At 41.7% G+C, this 15,680-nt stretch overlaps 1 protein-coding gene across 5 annotated transcripts in view; it reads right to left on the bottom strand.

Annotated features, from left to right (window-relative positions):
- Positions 1–2,165: 2,165 nt before the first annotated feature.
- Positions 2,166–15,680, bottom strand: part of LOC107190784 (myocyte-specific enhancer factor 2) — a 33,101-nt gene continuing 19,586 nt past the window's right edge. For 2 of the 5 annotated variants that reach the window (XM_015579660.1, XM_015579662.1), the window contains 7 exons: positions 7,913–8,029; positions 6,646–6,849; positions 4,974–5,132; positions 4,230–4,365; positions 3,830–4,086; positions 3,539–3,723; positions 2,166–2,946 (listed from right to left, as the gene is read on the bottom strand). In XM_015579660.1, coding sequence (XP_015435146.1) covers positions 2,493–2,946; positions 3,539–3,723; positions 3,830–4,086; positions 4,230–4,365; positions 4,974–5,132; positions 6,646–6,849; positions 7,913–7,966 — 1,449 coding nt within the window. In that variant the 5' untranslated portion in view covers positions 7,967–8,029 and the 3' untranslated portion in view covers positions 2,166–2,492. Of the gene's footprint in view, positions 2,947–3,538; positions 3,724–3,829; positions 4,087–4,229; positions 4,366–4,973; positions 5,133–6,645; positions 6,850–7,912; positions 8,030–11,749; positions 11,826–15,680 lie in introns of those variants that run through there. The other 3 variants (XM_015579661.1, XM_015579664.1, XM_015579663.1) reach the window with 3 other exon arrangements.

Here is a 15,680-nt window from a genome sequence, read left to right on the forward strand (position 1 = left end):
TTTTTTTTTTTTGATAAAAAAGTGTGTTGCTAAGAGATTGCACTTTGTGATCATCTTAAAAATTTGTGATTAATTATTAGTGACTATACATTGTATCATATATGTTTCGTACACCGATTGTTCGTACAGTCATTAGATACGTCTCTAATGTACGTTAGTGAAGAACAAGTTACTTATCGAAGATTATACGACTCTTTACAATGCAATAAAGACTGACCTACCAAGTTGTCGACCCGTCGAGAGAATCTTCTAAATTACAATCTCCACAAGTTCTTTCAAGTGTAACGTTTGGGTAAGATATGAACTTCGTATACCCCCTTCCCCCTTTTTTTTATCTTCCCTAACAATCTCGTATTCTTGCTTTCCCCTCTTCCATTTGTTTTTTTTTCTATTCTGTGTAACGTTTTTCACGATACTCTTCAAAACTCTTTACACGATACTCGTCGACGAGGTCATGTCTTGTGCAGATAACGCGGACAAGTCACCTGAAAGGAGGGCCACAAATGGTGCCAGGCACTATTTATTCATATACATGTCGTGTATATCATTAGTTACGTTAATTACACTAATGTACCAAATACGACTCTTGAGAGCAGCTCACACCAGGATACATCCTGAGACTGAGTAAAGCATAGGCTGAGACCATCCCGAAGCGGTTTAATCAGGAATAAGACAGCTTTGTATTTCATAATTGCAACCCTGTCCTGCCAGAATATTGTGGATTCAATAGAATGAAACACGAATGTGTATGTATATATGTAGAGAGAGTGTGTGTGTGTGTGTGTGTGTTTGTGTGTGTGTGTGTTCTTTTGCTCTGCACTTTTGAGTCTCGAAGATCTAATAAATCTGTTCACATGAGTTTCTAAATTCTCATTCATCGGTACATAATTGTTTGGAAATACGTGCGCGTTCAAGGTCAAGCTGTCGTTGTGTACGATTTAGGCTTTAAGGGTTGCAAAGTTTCTTCCTTTAGTGTCAACGTCTTATTTCCTCTTTCATATCAAATGTGCAAAATACTTGTGGAAAATGTATATAACGTATGTATGTATACATATGCGAGTTTGCGTGTATATACCTTTGTTATTTTTCTCCTTTAGTAATCAAGACTATATAACATGCTTATTTCACATACAGTATGCATATATCTCGCCTATTACCTCGTAATAATCAATATATTAAATTTCCGATCGTGTTTTACGGAACATCGCAATTCTCTTGAGTACAGCAGCCGATTATCATTAATCGTTTTCCTTAGCGGACATAGACCGTTAATGAGTTCGCTAAAAGAAAAAAAGACTCCGCTACTTAAAAACAAACCGACGGTTACTTAACGAATTAATATAAAAAAAAAAATTAAAAAAAGAAACAAATATATGAAAAGACCTACGACACGCGTACAATCTTTCTTTATGATAAAATGTTGCACGATTTCTTAAACTTGTTTAAGCAAGAGCTCGGTTTCCAAGCAAAGAGATATTGCCATATACAAAAAAAGAGAGAACGAAAAACAAAACGTAAGAAATAAAAATTCTACCACTAATCGAATATCATTATTTTCTGACTAGGCATTCGATTAAAAGAAATTATGTTCATTGTTTCCATTGGCATTCTTTGTAAAACGTCAATTAACGGATTATGCCGCGGATTTAACTACCTATTATAACGCACGAAGAAAAAAAGAAAAAAAAAAAGAAAAGAAAACAAGTAACAAAGTACAATTACTGGTAAATTCCTACCGTAAATTATAGACGTGGTTCGCAAACACTTTAAAGAAACTCGGTTGTCGATGCACCTATCCCGAAACACCTTGCTCCTGGATCAATTTAACATTCTTAAAAACATACACCGATTCCCTTGTTTGTTTCCTTTTGTTCTAAAAGGAATAACTTTGTCATAGCGACAAATACCAAGGACACAATGTCATATCACGAAGAAAATGACAGTGAATTAATGACATATATACAAACAACTTCGTATTATATACATGAAAATGTGTGCGTGTGCATGCGTGTGTGTGATACGCGCGCGTACATATTATACACATATACGTGTATGTATGTATGTATGTATATATGTATGTCCTGTATATGTGTTTGTGTGCGCGTCTCTGTGTGTATGTATGCATGTATGTCCTCTGTATGTATACATATATGTATACATATGTGTGTATGTATAAGTGTACATATATATACATATATAATATTTATATGTATATATTTATACTTATACATGTAACACTTCAACATTATGGCACCGTTTTGTAATCGTCAAACAAACGCATTTTTCCATGGGCTTCAAGATATAAACCTAATTTCTGTTTCCATCCACTAATTCGGGCCGCGACACCGATCGTTCTCCCGCTTGCGCACCGAAACCAGTGGGCAAAACTGTAACGAGTCTACAACTTCGAGTCCTGGAACTTCACAAGCACTATACGCCGTTGTACGTGGAGGTTTCATTTAAACGACCGAGCGTGACCACGAGATTTAATATTAAGTCGCCCAGCCCTCCGTCATCCTGGAACGCTTCATCAGCGGACCGTTCTCATAGTCTGAATTGTTCCCCCCGTTTCCACCGGCTGTCGAGTGACTTGTTCTGATGTCTGTCACCGTGCCGCTTCCCGGTGACGGCAAATTCGTTGGCGTTATGCTACCCGAATGAGACGGAGGTGGATTACTACTCGGTCTGCTCGACACTAAATTCAACGACTGTGGCACCGGATGTGGTACATGATGTGGAGGAGGTGCACCGGTACTAGACGATGGACCAACGTTTAGAGTCGTGTGGTGAAGGTTACTAGTAGTACTCGGCCCACCGTTGTTAGAACCACCATTCCCACCGTGTGGATCTCTTGGTGGACTGATTGGTTCACTTTTTATCTTCACTGGTAAAGGCGAAGTCGCTGGCGGCGGTGTGCTGCTCGACACGGCCAAATGAGGAAGACCACTGCAACCAGACAACTGGTATGAAACACGTGTAAGATTAACACAGAGACCCTCCGATTTCCTCTTTTCATGAAGCTTGCGTGTCTTTTGCTTATGGAACCCACGATATCCTTGATTCTGATGATATTACATATATGTGTATATATTTCTGAGCAAAGCAAGATCACACATATAGTATGTATGTATATGTTTTGGAAAAGCTTGACTCCAGCGAGCCCAAACCGATGATACATACATACATACATCGTATGGAAATTGAATATTCTGTTGTCGCTGCTGTTTACAAAACGAGTTGAACCTATCTTGTATTAAAGTATGAACGTATATTTATGTTATTGTGTCGTTGATGGCTGACAGATGGGAATAATGTGGATTAACTTGAGCACGACGAGTTAAAAGAGATCGAGTATTACAGAGTGATGAAATCGATGCATTGGCATGCTACAATCGACAATCGAAACAAGCCGAGACTACTACGGAACAACTTCAGCGTCAAGATGACGGACAAAGAAAGGATCACTGAATGTCTCGCATACCATATCAACTGGGCACATAGTTTTCTTTCGTAATAATAATTATGAAGTATGATTTACCTGATGCTGGACATGGTGGCTGCCGAATACATTGATAAGTCATCAACGTACCTCTGATGAGACCATGCTAAACTTCCGAGGTCCGAGGAATAATCCGTTGGTCCGAAGCTAGAGTATCCAGCTGGAACCGATGGTGTCTGCAGTGCTACTACCGGCGTATTCAATGCGGATTGTGCATGGCCGTTCTGTATACCGCAACGAGAACAAAAATAAAACAAAGATAGACTTCGAACAAAGTCATATCGACGAATAATTTACATACATGCATACATATGTCTTTCCGACACTTACATCGTAACTGGTATCTTCGGAAAGGGGTTGCGTAAGGGGTGTTGGAATAACTACTCGTAGATTGGTCCTGTGGGGATGAGGCGGCGGAGGTGGTGGCGGAGGTTGCGGCGAATGTCTAGATGGATTGCTGGCTTTGTTACCACTGCCTCCTCCGACTCCCAATGCCGGCGAAGGTCCTGGACTAGGTGAACCTCCCAGTGGTGATGCCGACGGAGGATATCCGTTGCTCATTTCCAACATCCCTCCCGGTGGATAAACTAAACAAAAAAAGACAGTAGCGACAGTTGGAATGATCTTTACCTTTAGTCATCTGAAACGCGCCCGCGTGTATGTGCTCTCTCTCTCTCTCGCTCTCTCTGCCTGTGTGTGTGTGTGTGTATGTTGGGTAAGAGGGTGGTACCTGAGTCTGTTTCAGAAGACGATGGCCGCGGAGAAATGCTGGTATGGGCCATTTGAGGACTAGATCCAAGTAGAGATTCGCCATAACTATTCACCGGTACGGATACAGGTAGAGTGTAGTTAGATTGCCCCATTGCCTGAAAACACAATAAATCGATGATGATATCCCGTTAATCGTAGTCGTCAGTGAGAAATTAACAACTAACAAGGTCGATCAGATCTTCCATTCCCTTCCCATGTCCGGTCGACGGTACAAGAAAACCCCGAAAAAGGTGAGTGCCATAAGCATCTACCATCCATTGGTTTGTCGTTCGTGAAAGAATTCACCAATTAACATGGGAATAATCTCACCCTTGTAAACACGGCGAAACCTAACTCACGGTGCGATAATGAACGACGGTGTGAATTAAATGCATGCGCCGTCCGATGACGTTCGATGCCAGACTGTTAAAAGGTAATGAATGGATAAAAGACCAAGAGGACCAATGAATCGTTCTCATCCATGCGAAAACTCGGACCCATAGATTCCCATGGAGGGCTGTGAGAATGTCGATAAGAAATTTCCATAGGACGTAAAAATTTCGAGGAATACCGGACATTTCTATGATTGACCAACTATTGTCAAAAAAGAAGGTGACAGTTGGAATTGAGCAAATGCGTGTCGTCGTAACGATTGTTCGACTCCTAGGACGGAATTCCGACTGGCAAGGTTGAAGAGGACCAAGGTGGTGGCTGGAATACATACCCGGGTGCCATTGTGCTGGTGCCTCTGCATCATCAGTTGGAATTCCTCATCGATCTTGGTGTATTTGGCTTCGGTACGCGGAGTCAGATTATACTCGATCGCCTCTTGGTCCGGGCTTTCTGGGGACATGGCACCCTTATGTTCCTTCTTGTTGAGTGCCTGCAAGTGTCAGCAGACAGGTTCACGTGACCACACCGCCCGAGGGCACTCAACCTTCGCATGCACGTTAATTTAACGCTAACACTAAGTGGAGACTAGCCTCGAAACCTGCGTTTCTGATTGTTGCCGACCGATCTGTGTACTTTACCGTTCGCACGTACCACATACCACATAATACGTACTACTTATTACGTACCACGTAATATTGTACATAGCACGTGCGTGCACATGGAATCGGACGCGATAAATAACACCAGGTTACCTGTTGCAGTGATACTTTAACTAGACTAAAATGATTGTTGGTGATCGAGACACGCATGGTGCCTAGTTGCGAGCGGCACAATCCAGAACGTCATGTACCTAAATATGTGCAATTGCTTCCCCAACGACGAATGGTTACTGAGCTTGCCGACAATACTGAGAAAATTCTGCCTCGAGTGCGTTTCACTGTTCCGGTAACCAGCCACTACTACCATTCTATCGGAGAGCATTGCTTTCTATTATTTCTGTTTCCTTGAAATCTTTTAGTAATTTCAGAAGTTCACATGCAACTTTTCGCACAAGTAAAACGCACACGAGGCCATCTCTTAATTCCATTAAGGCCGTACACACAAGTTTACTACTACCCTGTTTTACCCCCTTCACTTCGCTCTCTTTTTTTTCATTTCTTTCTCTGACCACTAACCGCCCTAAGAAAATCATTGTAATTTTAAACGATTTGTGATACGATGAGAGATATCTACAGTGAAAAATTCCAGCACGTACACATAAGGGATGTTCCACTAGAAATCTAGTCCCCGCCGTCTGTTACAGATCCCACGACAGAGCTGCTTTCATAATAATAATAATGATAATTGTTACCAATCAATATTGGGTAACTGTCTCTGTACATACTTGTTGGCACCAACGCCAAATTGCGGATTTCATGTAAATGTAATTGTTCGTGGAATGCGATCTTGACATCGCGAAGTGATCAGTTTTCGTCAAACCACCCGTTATACATAAGAAATCCCGTGGAAAAAAGTCTCGCAGGAAGCGGCTTATGCACGCAGGCAGATTTTCAACAAGCTCGTGTAATTTCGATGATCGACTACTGAAAAACTTAATAACTACCAGTGATGATACGAGATACGAGAGCAACTACGGGGGGGGGACCGTGTAATTCTTCACTGTGAAATCTCTCATTCGACCGGTATACATATACGGGGTGTACCGACTACCGAGATGGTTGGTGTACCATTCAGTTGACAAGAGCCGTACTCGTCGATAAATCCAACAAATCGTAGGTATTCCCGAGGGAACGATCCAACAATGGGACCCCATGTCGTCGTTTTTTTTTTTTTCAGTATTCTTCTCTCTACGTTCACTACATACATATGTACTAGATATGCCTGGCGGGCAAAGTGTCGCGTAACGATTCGGTTAGGTCGGCGGGCGCTGGTAGGTAGGTATTCTATGGGTTTTCGACTGCTTCCCTGGAACCTTGACCATTACTGAGGAGAAATCGGCTCACCTCGATGATGTTCTTGTTGGTGAGAGACTCGTGAGGTTCGTTGTACTCGGTGTACTTGAGAAGAACCTTGTCCATGTCGGTGCTCGCATACTGGTACAGCTTGTTACTCGAACTGAAGATAATCAGCGCGATCTCGCAGTCGCAAAGCACCGACAGCTCGTACGCTTTCTTCATCACCCCGAATTTCCGTTTATTAAAGGTCACCTGTTGGCGAACACACAGAGACGAGGCAAATGTTAGGCTGGCCGTGGAAACCTTTTTTTACCGTCGTATTACTATCTTTTATCATTGAATGTGGTGAATGAACGACAGTTTCGAGACGTGCGGCAAAAGTTCATCGAGTTTCGTTTCGAACCCTCTCTCCTTTCCTCCCATCATCGTTTATACATACATATATATACACACTTATGTACCTATACATATATGTGCATCCCCCGGAACCACAGTGTACTAGGTCGCACTTTTCAACCTTTAGAGGAGAGGAAATCAAAGGTGCGAAAATCTTGTAACTTTCGAACCATTCGGTAAAAATTGAAAGTATTGAATGGATTTAAGACAGGTCTTTATGTGTAGAAATGAAACATACCCTATTTTAAAACTATGAATCTGATATCATTTTTAGACTATTACATATCTATCAATTAAAAACTAGACGACTTGGAATTTTACCATCGGAAAGGATGAAATATTTCATACAGGAAACATGTAAAGTGTCATTTTTATAAAAAGTGGACGTGATCCACTCTGAGGCTCTGAGGTCCAGATATACATACATATATGTATATATGTTTCTTTTCTTTTTATTCTATTATTTGCATAGTCTCTCAGTTTCAATTGTCGTCGAGAGAATTACGTGTTGATTGCCGTAGATGTATCTACGTTTCGATTATACGATAAGAGGACAGAGAACTAACATCGGCGTATCGGTGCTTGATATCGATAAGAAACAGCGTGATTAACATGAATAGAATCGTTGATGCGAACAAATATTTCGATTATCGTTCTGATTACGATTAAACCACTAGTAAATATTAGTCTTTCGACGCTGCCACCTTCCTAGCATTCGGTTCGGTTAGATAAACGAGAGTATAGGTACATATCTACGTACACATAGGAAAATAGGTAGGTACGTAATACATACACATGTGGCAGAGTGTTCCGGTGGCAACGTAATTGATGTGCCCGACCGAAATTAAGAAACAAAAAAACACCTAACCCGCAGGAAAAGTTTCCCAGTCTCTTTGAAATAGATATTATGAAAGAATACCTGACGATTCCGTTCGTCCGTGATACGTGAAATTTGAATCTTCTTCCGACCCATTTTTGCACGACGTTGTGGAGAAGGGACAGCTCTTCGGAACCACTGGATGGAATATTAAAAACACTGGAACATAAAAACAAGAATATACCGTTAGATATCTTCCTTTTACGATTTCTTAATCAGAGGAAATCGCAACCCTATTATCGTTCACAAACTGACTTTTCTGGGCAATAGAAAGAGTAGGTAGGGGAGATTTTCTCAAAGATGAGTGAATTTTCCCGATTGTACAGAGATTTGAATGAAGCACCACAGGTTGTTTTCGAACATGGCTTGGCTTGTTTGCTGCGCGACGGTAATCGATACGCGGAAAACCGAAGACACGTGCTTTATGTCTCGCCGGCAGGTTTTAACGCACGGTCCAGTTCTGTCGTGCATCATACGTCGTAAACTCCTGCTTCGGTTTTCTATACCCCCACATCGTCCGTCGTCCTTTTGTTTTAGTTTAATCACGCGGCAAAGCAAAGTTGCTCAATTCAATTCGAACCACGCGATATTTAATGTTGAAATTTTTGTCGAGGCAAATGTCCGCGAAATTCTCTGAAAAAGATCCACAAGTTCGAGGACCTACATAAGGGTTCATTGTGTAGAAAAAATGGGAGCTGAAGAGATTGTTTCAGCGAGAGATACATAACGACAAAATCAAAAAGTCGCGAGTACATTTCCATACTTTAGTCTCTGTCTCTCTCTGTCTCTCTCTCTCTCTCTCTCTCTCTCTCTACATTATTAATTATACATCTTACACAAGTCGCGATCTTCGTCTCGAGCTCGTGCTTCTAGCAACGAGATCCAGCAAATTATTACGGTTCTCGTCGCTTCCCAATTTTATGGAAGATTCTAACTGCATTAAACGAGTACGCACGTGCAACGCGCTTCTTCGTTTTCCTTAGATCTCTGTTGTTGTTGTTGTTGTTGTCGTAAATAGCCACGAGATACCTAGACGGCCTGTATGTGCCTATCGATGTGCTGGCGTACTTTCGAGGAAACCTCGGACGACAAAGTCGATTATTACGCACGTTAATTAACGACGATAAAATGAAAAGCGATCGATCGTTTATTAGGCGATCGTGTTCTGCTAATTGCACCAACCTCCTAATTATTTGCTTTCGTCTTATGTTCCCGGGCTTTTCTCGGAACTGGCCGAAATTAGATTCCGTCGCGAGTGCCATGTAATTTTCCTCTTTGTTCATTCGTTTCTTGTTCATCGATCCGTGCGACAACAGATAAACGATACGTTCACAATTTTGTCTTTTTTCTTTCTTTGTCGAGTAAAATTATGCCTCCTCGTTACTGGGTATCTACGCGTCGTCCACCCAAAACGTTCGTAACAGATAGACATAGAACCTACTTGATCGGTAGGTATACACTTTTATAGATAATTTTTCTTGAGCGAATTCATCGTGTGGTTCAGTCTTCGATGATCAGCAACTACGGTAATCGACATTTGGTTTCAGCTGAAACTAATCACCGATAAAGTTTCGTCGGCGCAACGTCAGCGATAGATGAGCAGCAAAGTGAAATTATCTTTGCACCAAACGCGATTAGATATACATAATAAGTAATACGTCTCGAAGGAATTATAAAGAGCCTGATGTAATGATCGTATGGCGAACACTACCGAAAAACGATCTATCGTTTACACTTTAGTCCTTTACTGGTTTGCATGGGGATCTACATTTGTTGAAATGTAAAGAACAATATTCAGTTGATTCGGTTGACCGATACTTTCGATTCTATTCGATCGATTAGCCCTGCGAGGTACTTTAATGATCCAATAATCCAAACCGTCGCCGATTCGATTCGATTCGATTCACGAATTCACGAATACACGAATACACGAGCATTTGAAGTGGTGGTCGGCCGTCGGCTCTAGTAAAAACATTGGCTTTAACTTCGTTCTAATTCTAAGCTCCATCAACTATATTTACCGAAGCCCCTTTCATTCATTCCGTGCACGCGAACACTCGCTATATGAATTAACGCGCGTTTCACGGGCAAACGTTGTTATTTTTGTCGCGGTTATCCTCTGCATCGCGAAATCATGTTATGCCGTCACCGATAGTAGGACCTGCCTAATTATACCGCGCGCTCCGTGAATCGCGGTATAGCACAGGACCCGCACCGGTTACGTTACGAGGAACCACGAGTTCATACATAAATGGACAGGACGGACACCTATACATATGTACGCTTATACCGATCGGCATATCGAGTACAATCGCGAAGTCTCTATCCCGACGAATCCGTACTACCTTCCGAGTTCCAATTAAAACGACAACAAAGTATACACTCTGTTACGTAAATATCAACCACCGGCTGTTCCGTGAACCACAGACCAGACCGGGATAGAAATATGTATAATCAGACGGAACATGTATGTATTATAACATATGTATACATACATATAGGTGGCATCGACCAGATGATAGACCTGTCTACTCCTAACTATAGCACGCTGGAAAAAGAGTGGCCAAGAAAGAAATAGAGAACATCGATACGAGTCGCGTATATGTATAAACGAACATGTATATATTTCAACATACATTTCTGGTGTAGACGATTCAAATTCTTCAAACCTTTTCTTTAGAATATTTCCAGAATAAACCGTAGAGTACAAATTGTCACATCATTCTCGCCACAGGTGTACAACTATTCGGAGAAGATTTTCAAACAACTTTTGACGTACAAGTTCGTACAAAGTATCGACTCCAATATTAGAAAAAAGAAAGATCGGGTACGTTTACAAAAGTGGCCTGGCACCATATGGATTACTACTCGGATTATAAAACTATGAGAGTCAGAGAGGCAGACTGATAGAGATAGAGACAGGGATAAAGAAGCGCGGTGGCTTTCTTCACCGGTGACAGTACAGAGGCATACACACCTCGTCAAAGACTGGAGGAAGCGGTTGCCGCTCGAACAGTCGCCCGATCGAATTCGGTTTATAATACAAGAGCGTAGAACGCGAATCCCAAGGGTCAGCGACCCATGTGTATTTCCTATACACGTTGTATTTCGCATCAAACATTTTCTTGCTGGAAATATTACCGATCTACCTTGAATAATAATTGAAATTTGTCAGAAATGAAAAATTCCTAGGCGGTCACCCAACCATCTAACGGTTGATCGTGACTTAACCGCGTTTACACGGGAGCTATACCGATCAACTACTCCATGACATAAGGTATTACCGATGACGTGTGTGGCAGTACGCAGCAGTGTTAATATTCACACAATGCCGTAATGTTATGCGTGTACTATAGTTTTACTCTTCTGCTGCAAAGAATATTTATTAAACCGATAACCACCGGATTAGAATGAAATTGGCTGGAGATTTAAATGGCGATCGACTCCTCGCTGACGTTGAAACGTTGTTTTGGCCAAGTCGTGAACGAACCGATTTAATTCAATGTACCAAACTTCGATACGAATACTAACACGGACCACGATAAGAGGATTTTATCACGGTTTAACTCGTAGCACCGATCATTACTATGACACGTTGAACATTGCCAAACTGTTTCATTTGTTATTCATCTACAATTGGGATCAGCGTTATCTCGATACTACTGTGGACCACATTTTGCTTTACAATTTTTTCGTTATTCGATTCAAACGGCTTACACACCGAATCCTACCCATCAACAATTAAACCGCGGTATAGTATTTAAAACCCGATAATAGCTGCTACGGGAACTATTTAATATACGCGGGTGATTCGTAATAAAATCGATTGAACATTGTGACAATCGTTCAATCGATAAAGATTTAAATTCGATAACTCACCGTCTCGATATAAACTCGATCAGTCGAGCATCTCGATATCCGTTCGCCAATCGATCGATCTTCTTGCGCGCACTGAATCGATATCAAAACAAAGATGGCGAGATCATGCACTCTTTCACAGATGTTGCGATCACTATTCTAATCGAAGAATTGTAATCAGGCACTAGCTGGACGTCGGTGAAGCACAGATGTTCTTCATCAACAAGATCACTCCATCTATCTGTCGAAAAATCTCGTGGTTCGGTGTGCCTCGTCGATTATGCTAGATTACCGCGTAGGTTATCATCGATGTTGCGCGCGCGCGCGCACGCGGTTTACCTTTATTTACGGATCCACTTGTTTTCCGTAAACGTTAAACTAAGGACACGCGGAAGAGCCTCCATCGGTCACAGAATAGTTTATTTCGTAACAGGCAGGCACGTTTTTCAACCTTTCTATTTCTCAACGAAAATATAATATTCGTTCGTGCAGGTACACAGAGAATGCGACGTACACGCGTCAGAGACGTACACGTATTATAAACGTAGAATACGTGGTGTGGTGTATATGTACATACATATGTGGCTCGTATGTAGCCACCGAGCGAGAAAATACAATTATCGAGAGGTTAGCCTAGTCAAAAGAGCGAGGAGAGGAGCTCCGTTCTCCAGAACGGACGTCAATGGTCCCGCGATCGATATCTCCCCACTAACAACACCTTCGCGAAAGGTACAACTTTAAGATCAAAACAAAACTTTTCGTCGAGGCGGTTACGTAGAAATATCAGAGACAGAAGCTTTTTGGCACGAATCAACTTGCACTCGTTTCTACCGATCGAATCAACACGCGTCACATCACACGCCGGATTTCATCGAATCGTCAAAAACGTATTCGTTACAACATCGACGACGACCACTACGAACAACGATGAAAATTTTCTCAATCTCGTTCTTGATCCTCTTCCCTTTTTCTTCTTCTTCTTCTTCTTCTTTTTCTTCTTCTGCCTTCCCTTCTTTCGTTCTTCCTTTCTGCTTCTTCGATATATCGTGATACTGATATATGTATGTATGTATGTGTGTGTGTATATATATATATATATATATGACACCACACAACCGTGTTAATAACGTGATACCTCAGCGGAGACAGCTTACCAGAATTCAAGCTGGCTAGGTTAGAATGTCCTGGTTGACTAGAAACGATGACTAGAAACACACGTATTTCTTAAAATATTTTTCACGTGCGACGAGCCGTCGATTTGCACTGCTCCGTAGAAGATTCAAATTTAGAAGCGTCGTATCGGACGGTAAAAAAGCGGGCCGCGCGCCTCGACCAGTTCGCGGTCGAGCCTGAAATAAAGATTTGAGGAAGTCGCGTGGAGAACACGGGAACGAGAGAAAGAGAAAGCGAGTGAAAGAGAGACAGATTGAGGTGGCGCACGCGCGCGAGAGAGAGAGAGATTTAGAGAAGGAGAGTGAAAGACAGAGAAGGGTGGGGAGGCTGGCCGTGTCGCACATACCAGTCGGTCCACCTCGCCTCTGAAGTTCGCCTCAGCACGCCGGACAAACGTCGACGAGTCTCGCTCGTTGATAGGCTAACGTCGAGATCGACGTCAGACACCGTTCGACCAATCGTCCGACAGGGTACACGCGACGCATGCGCGCCACTTGCAATCAGAGGACTTGTGTTGGCGCATTCCAGCTTCGACCGCGCGTTCAACGACATTATTCATGATTTTCACTCGCTTAATACACAGTTAACTGTATAATATTTCCATAACAATTATACATATTAATTCGTATCGATAGTAAATCTTGCCAATTCATATACCGATCGTCGAATTAAAAAACAAACATAAATACGTTACAATCTTACAATGATTTCAACGTAATTAAATCTCGCTTTAATCGTGTTTAAGCGAACATTTTATTCTATTTTAAATGTTAATGTAAAATTTTCTTCTCTCCTTTCCTTCCTCCTCGTGGTCTCCAAGAACTTGATAAATATTTCCTTCAAACGATCGTATTCTATATGTATAGATCGAGCGTTCTTTAATTGATGCAGATCGTATCCACGTCTGTCGTTATTTTTCATTCTCGAATATTTTCCGCTGAATGAAATGAAATAAATAAACGGATTGTTGGGAAATACGAAACACGTATACGAAGTCATTCATAAGAGCCAGCTAGCCGGCCGGCCGGCCGCAAGTAAGCAAGCAAACAAGCAAATACGTGTAACAAATTGCATCTGACAGTCAACGAAAATTGTGTTCGTAAAAAGTTTAAGATGGCCATTCGCAAAAGCGATATCTTTGCACTTTATTAATATTTCGTTATTCGGGAATAACAAGCGCAGTTAATCGCTCCGGTACACCAAAGTATACATGTGTCATACGGTGAAAATAACGATCATATTATGTATCTACATGTAGATATAGGCTGGTTATGCTTAGCATTATTCCTACGCTCACCGAGGTACGCTAATTTTTCGAACGCTAGATTTAATGGTTACCACTTTTCTCTTTGTTCGATTAGAATGGAAAATATTATGTTTTCAATCGTGCGATAGTCGGAAGATCTAACTAGTTCTACCCCGCTTCTGGTCGCGAATCCAATCTAACTGTAACACCGATCGAGAAATTATCGAGACGAACGAAATTTTGAAACGTTTGGCAGCGCGAAATCTTTGTTTCTTCTGTGGATTCTGCGGATAAATCGAAAAGCCCAGAACTTAATAAATATTAAATGGTAAAACGAAGCAGCCGATGGCCGTGCAACTTTGTATATTGCATATATGTATATACGTTCCATTAGTTATTCGCGAGGCATCCGTCCGACAGCTGCGCGAAATGAAATTGAATCGAGGATCCGTGCTCAATCTACTTTGACACCTTGAATTCGGTTATTTGCAGCGTTATATAATATTTCACGGCGATTCAGAGGAAGGATACGGGTTGTTACTAAAGTGCTACCTACGTAGTCTGGCGGATCGATTGGTATTTGGGTCGTGAAAAATACCTGTTGTTTCGGTAAATACATGTTTGCTTACTTAATAATCGCTCGCCGATTAAGTGGAGGGTGTAAACGCGAACGTTTACCGTTTGAGCTTTTTCGGAGGAATCGACACGTTTCGATTTCTAGAGACTCGTTGATTCGAATATTTTCAAAATGCAGAAAATCATCATCGTCGTTGTCGTTGTCGTTGTCGTCGTCGTCGTCGTCACCGTTATCGATGTTGTTACATAGTATCTTTAGAAATTCGTGGAGCAAAACGGTGGATCTCCATTCATCGGTCCCGAATCACCCTGTACATTTCTGGGGAAGGTATTTGCACCGGAGTTGCTCCAATGACAAATAAATTGTCGAAGCGTGGTGAATACTGGAGAACTTGGAATTTCAGGTCATTCGGTTCCCCGTAGGGTGAAACACGGGACACGGGACACGCGATAGGGAGTCACCTCGAGAAAGGGTGGGAACCCTTCTGTTAACCAGTCCCGGTTGTTTCTGTGTCAGCGACAGAGAGATCCTAGACAAACAATTCGTTCGTCCACGCGGATAAACATTACACGCATCGGTTTTCTTCATGAAAGTGATTCTGTTCCGTACACGACAGAGAGACGTCTAGATACAGTGGACGAGTAAAAAGATTGTTCGAGAGTAGAGTAGCTGGAGATGATTATTTTAAACGATACTACATATGTCGCTTTGAACGCGACGTAAATGATAAAACAACGTGCTTTTCTAATTATTCCAAGGAATACCAGAGAATTTTAATAGTAAAATAAAACAATGGTTAATCGTGAATAAAAGGGCAAGTGCTCGAGGTACAAAACATTTGATCCTACAAAACGGCTACGATATTCTCGTCTAATTTCGGAATTACACGATTCGATGATTAGCTCGTGTGTATGTATGTATACATCTATATACATACACGTATAATATCAGAGAGA

Source organism: Dufourea novaeangliae, unplaced genomic scaffold (assembly GCF_001272555.1).
Source record: "Dufourea novaeangliae isolate 0120121106 unplaced genomic scaffold, ASM127255v1 scaffold196, whole genome shotgun sequence".
NCBI classification, from domain to species: Eukaryota; Metazoa; Arthropoda; class Insecta; order Hymenoptera; family Halictidae; genus Dufourea; species Dufourea novaeangliae.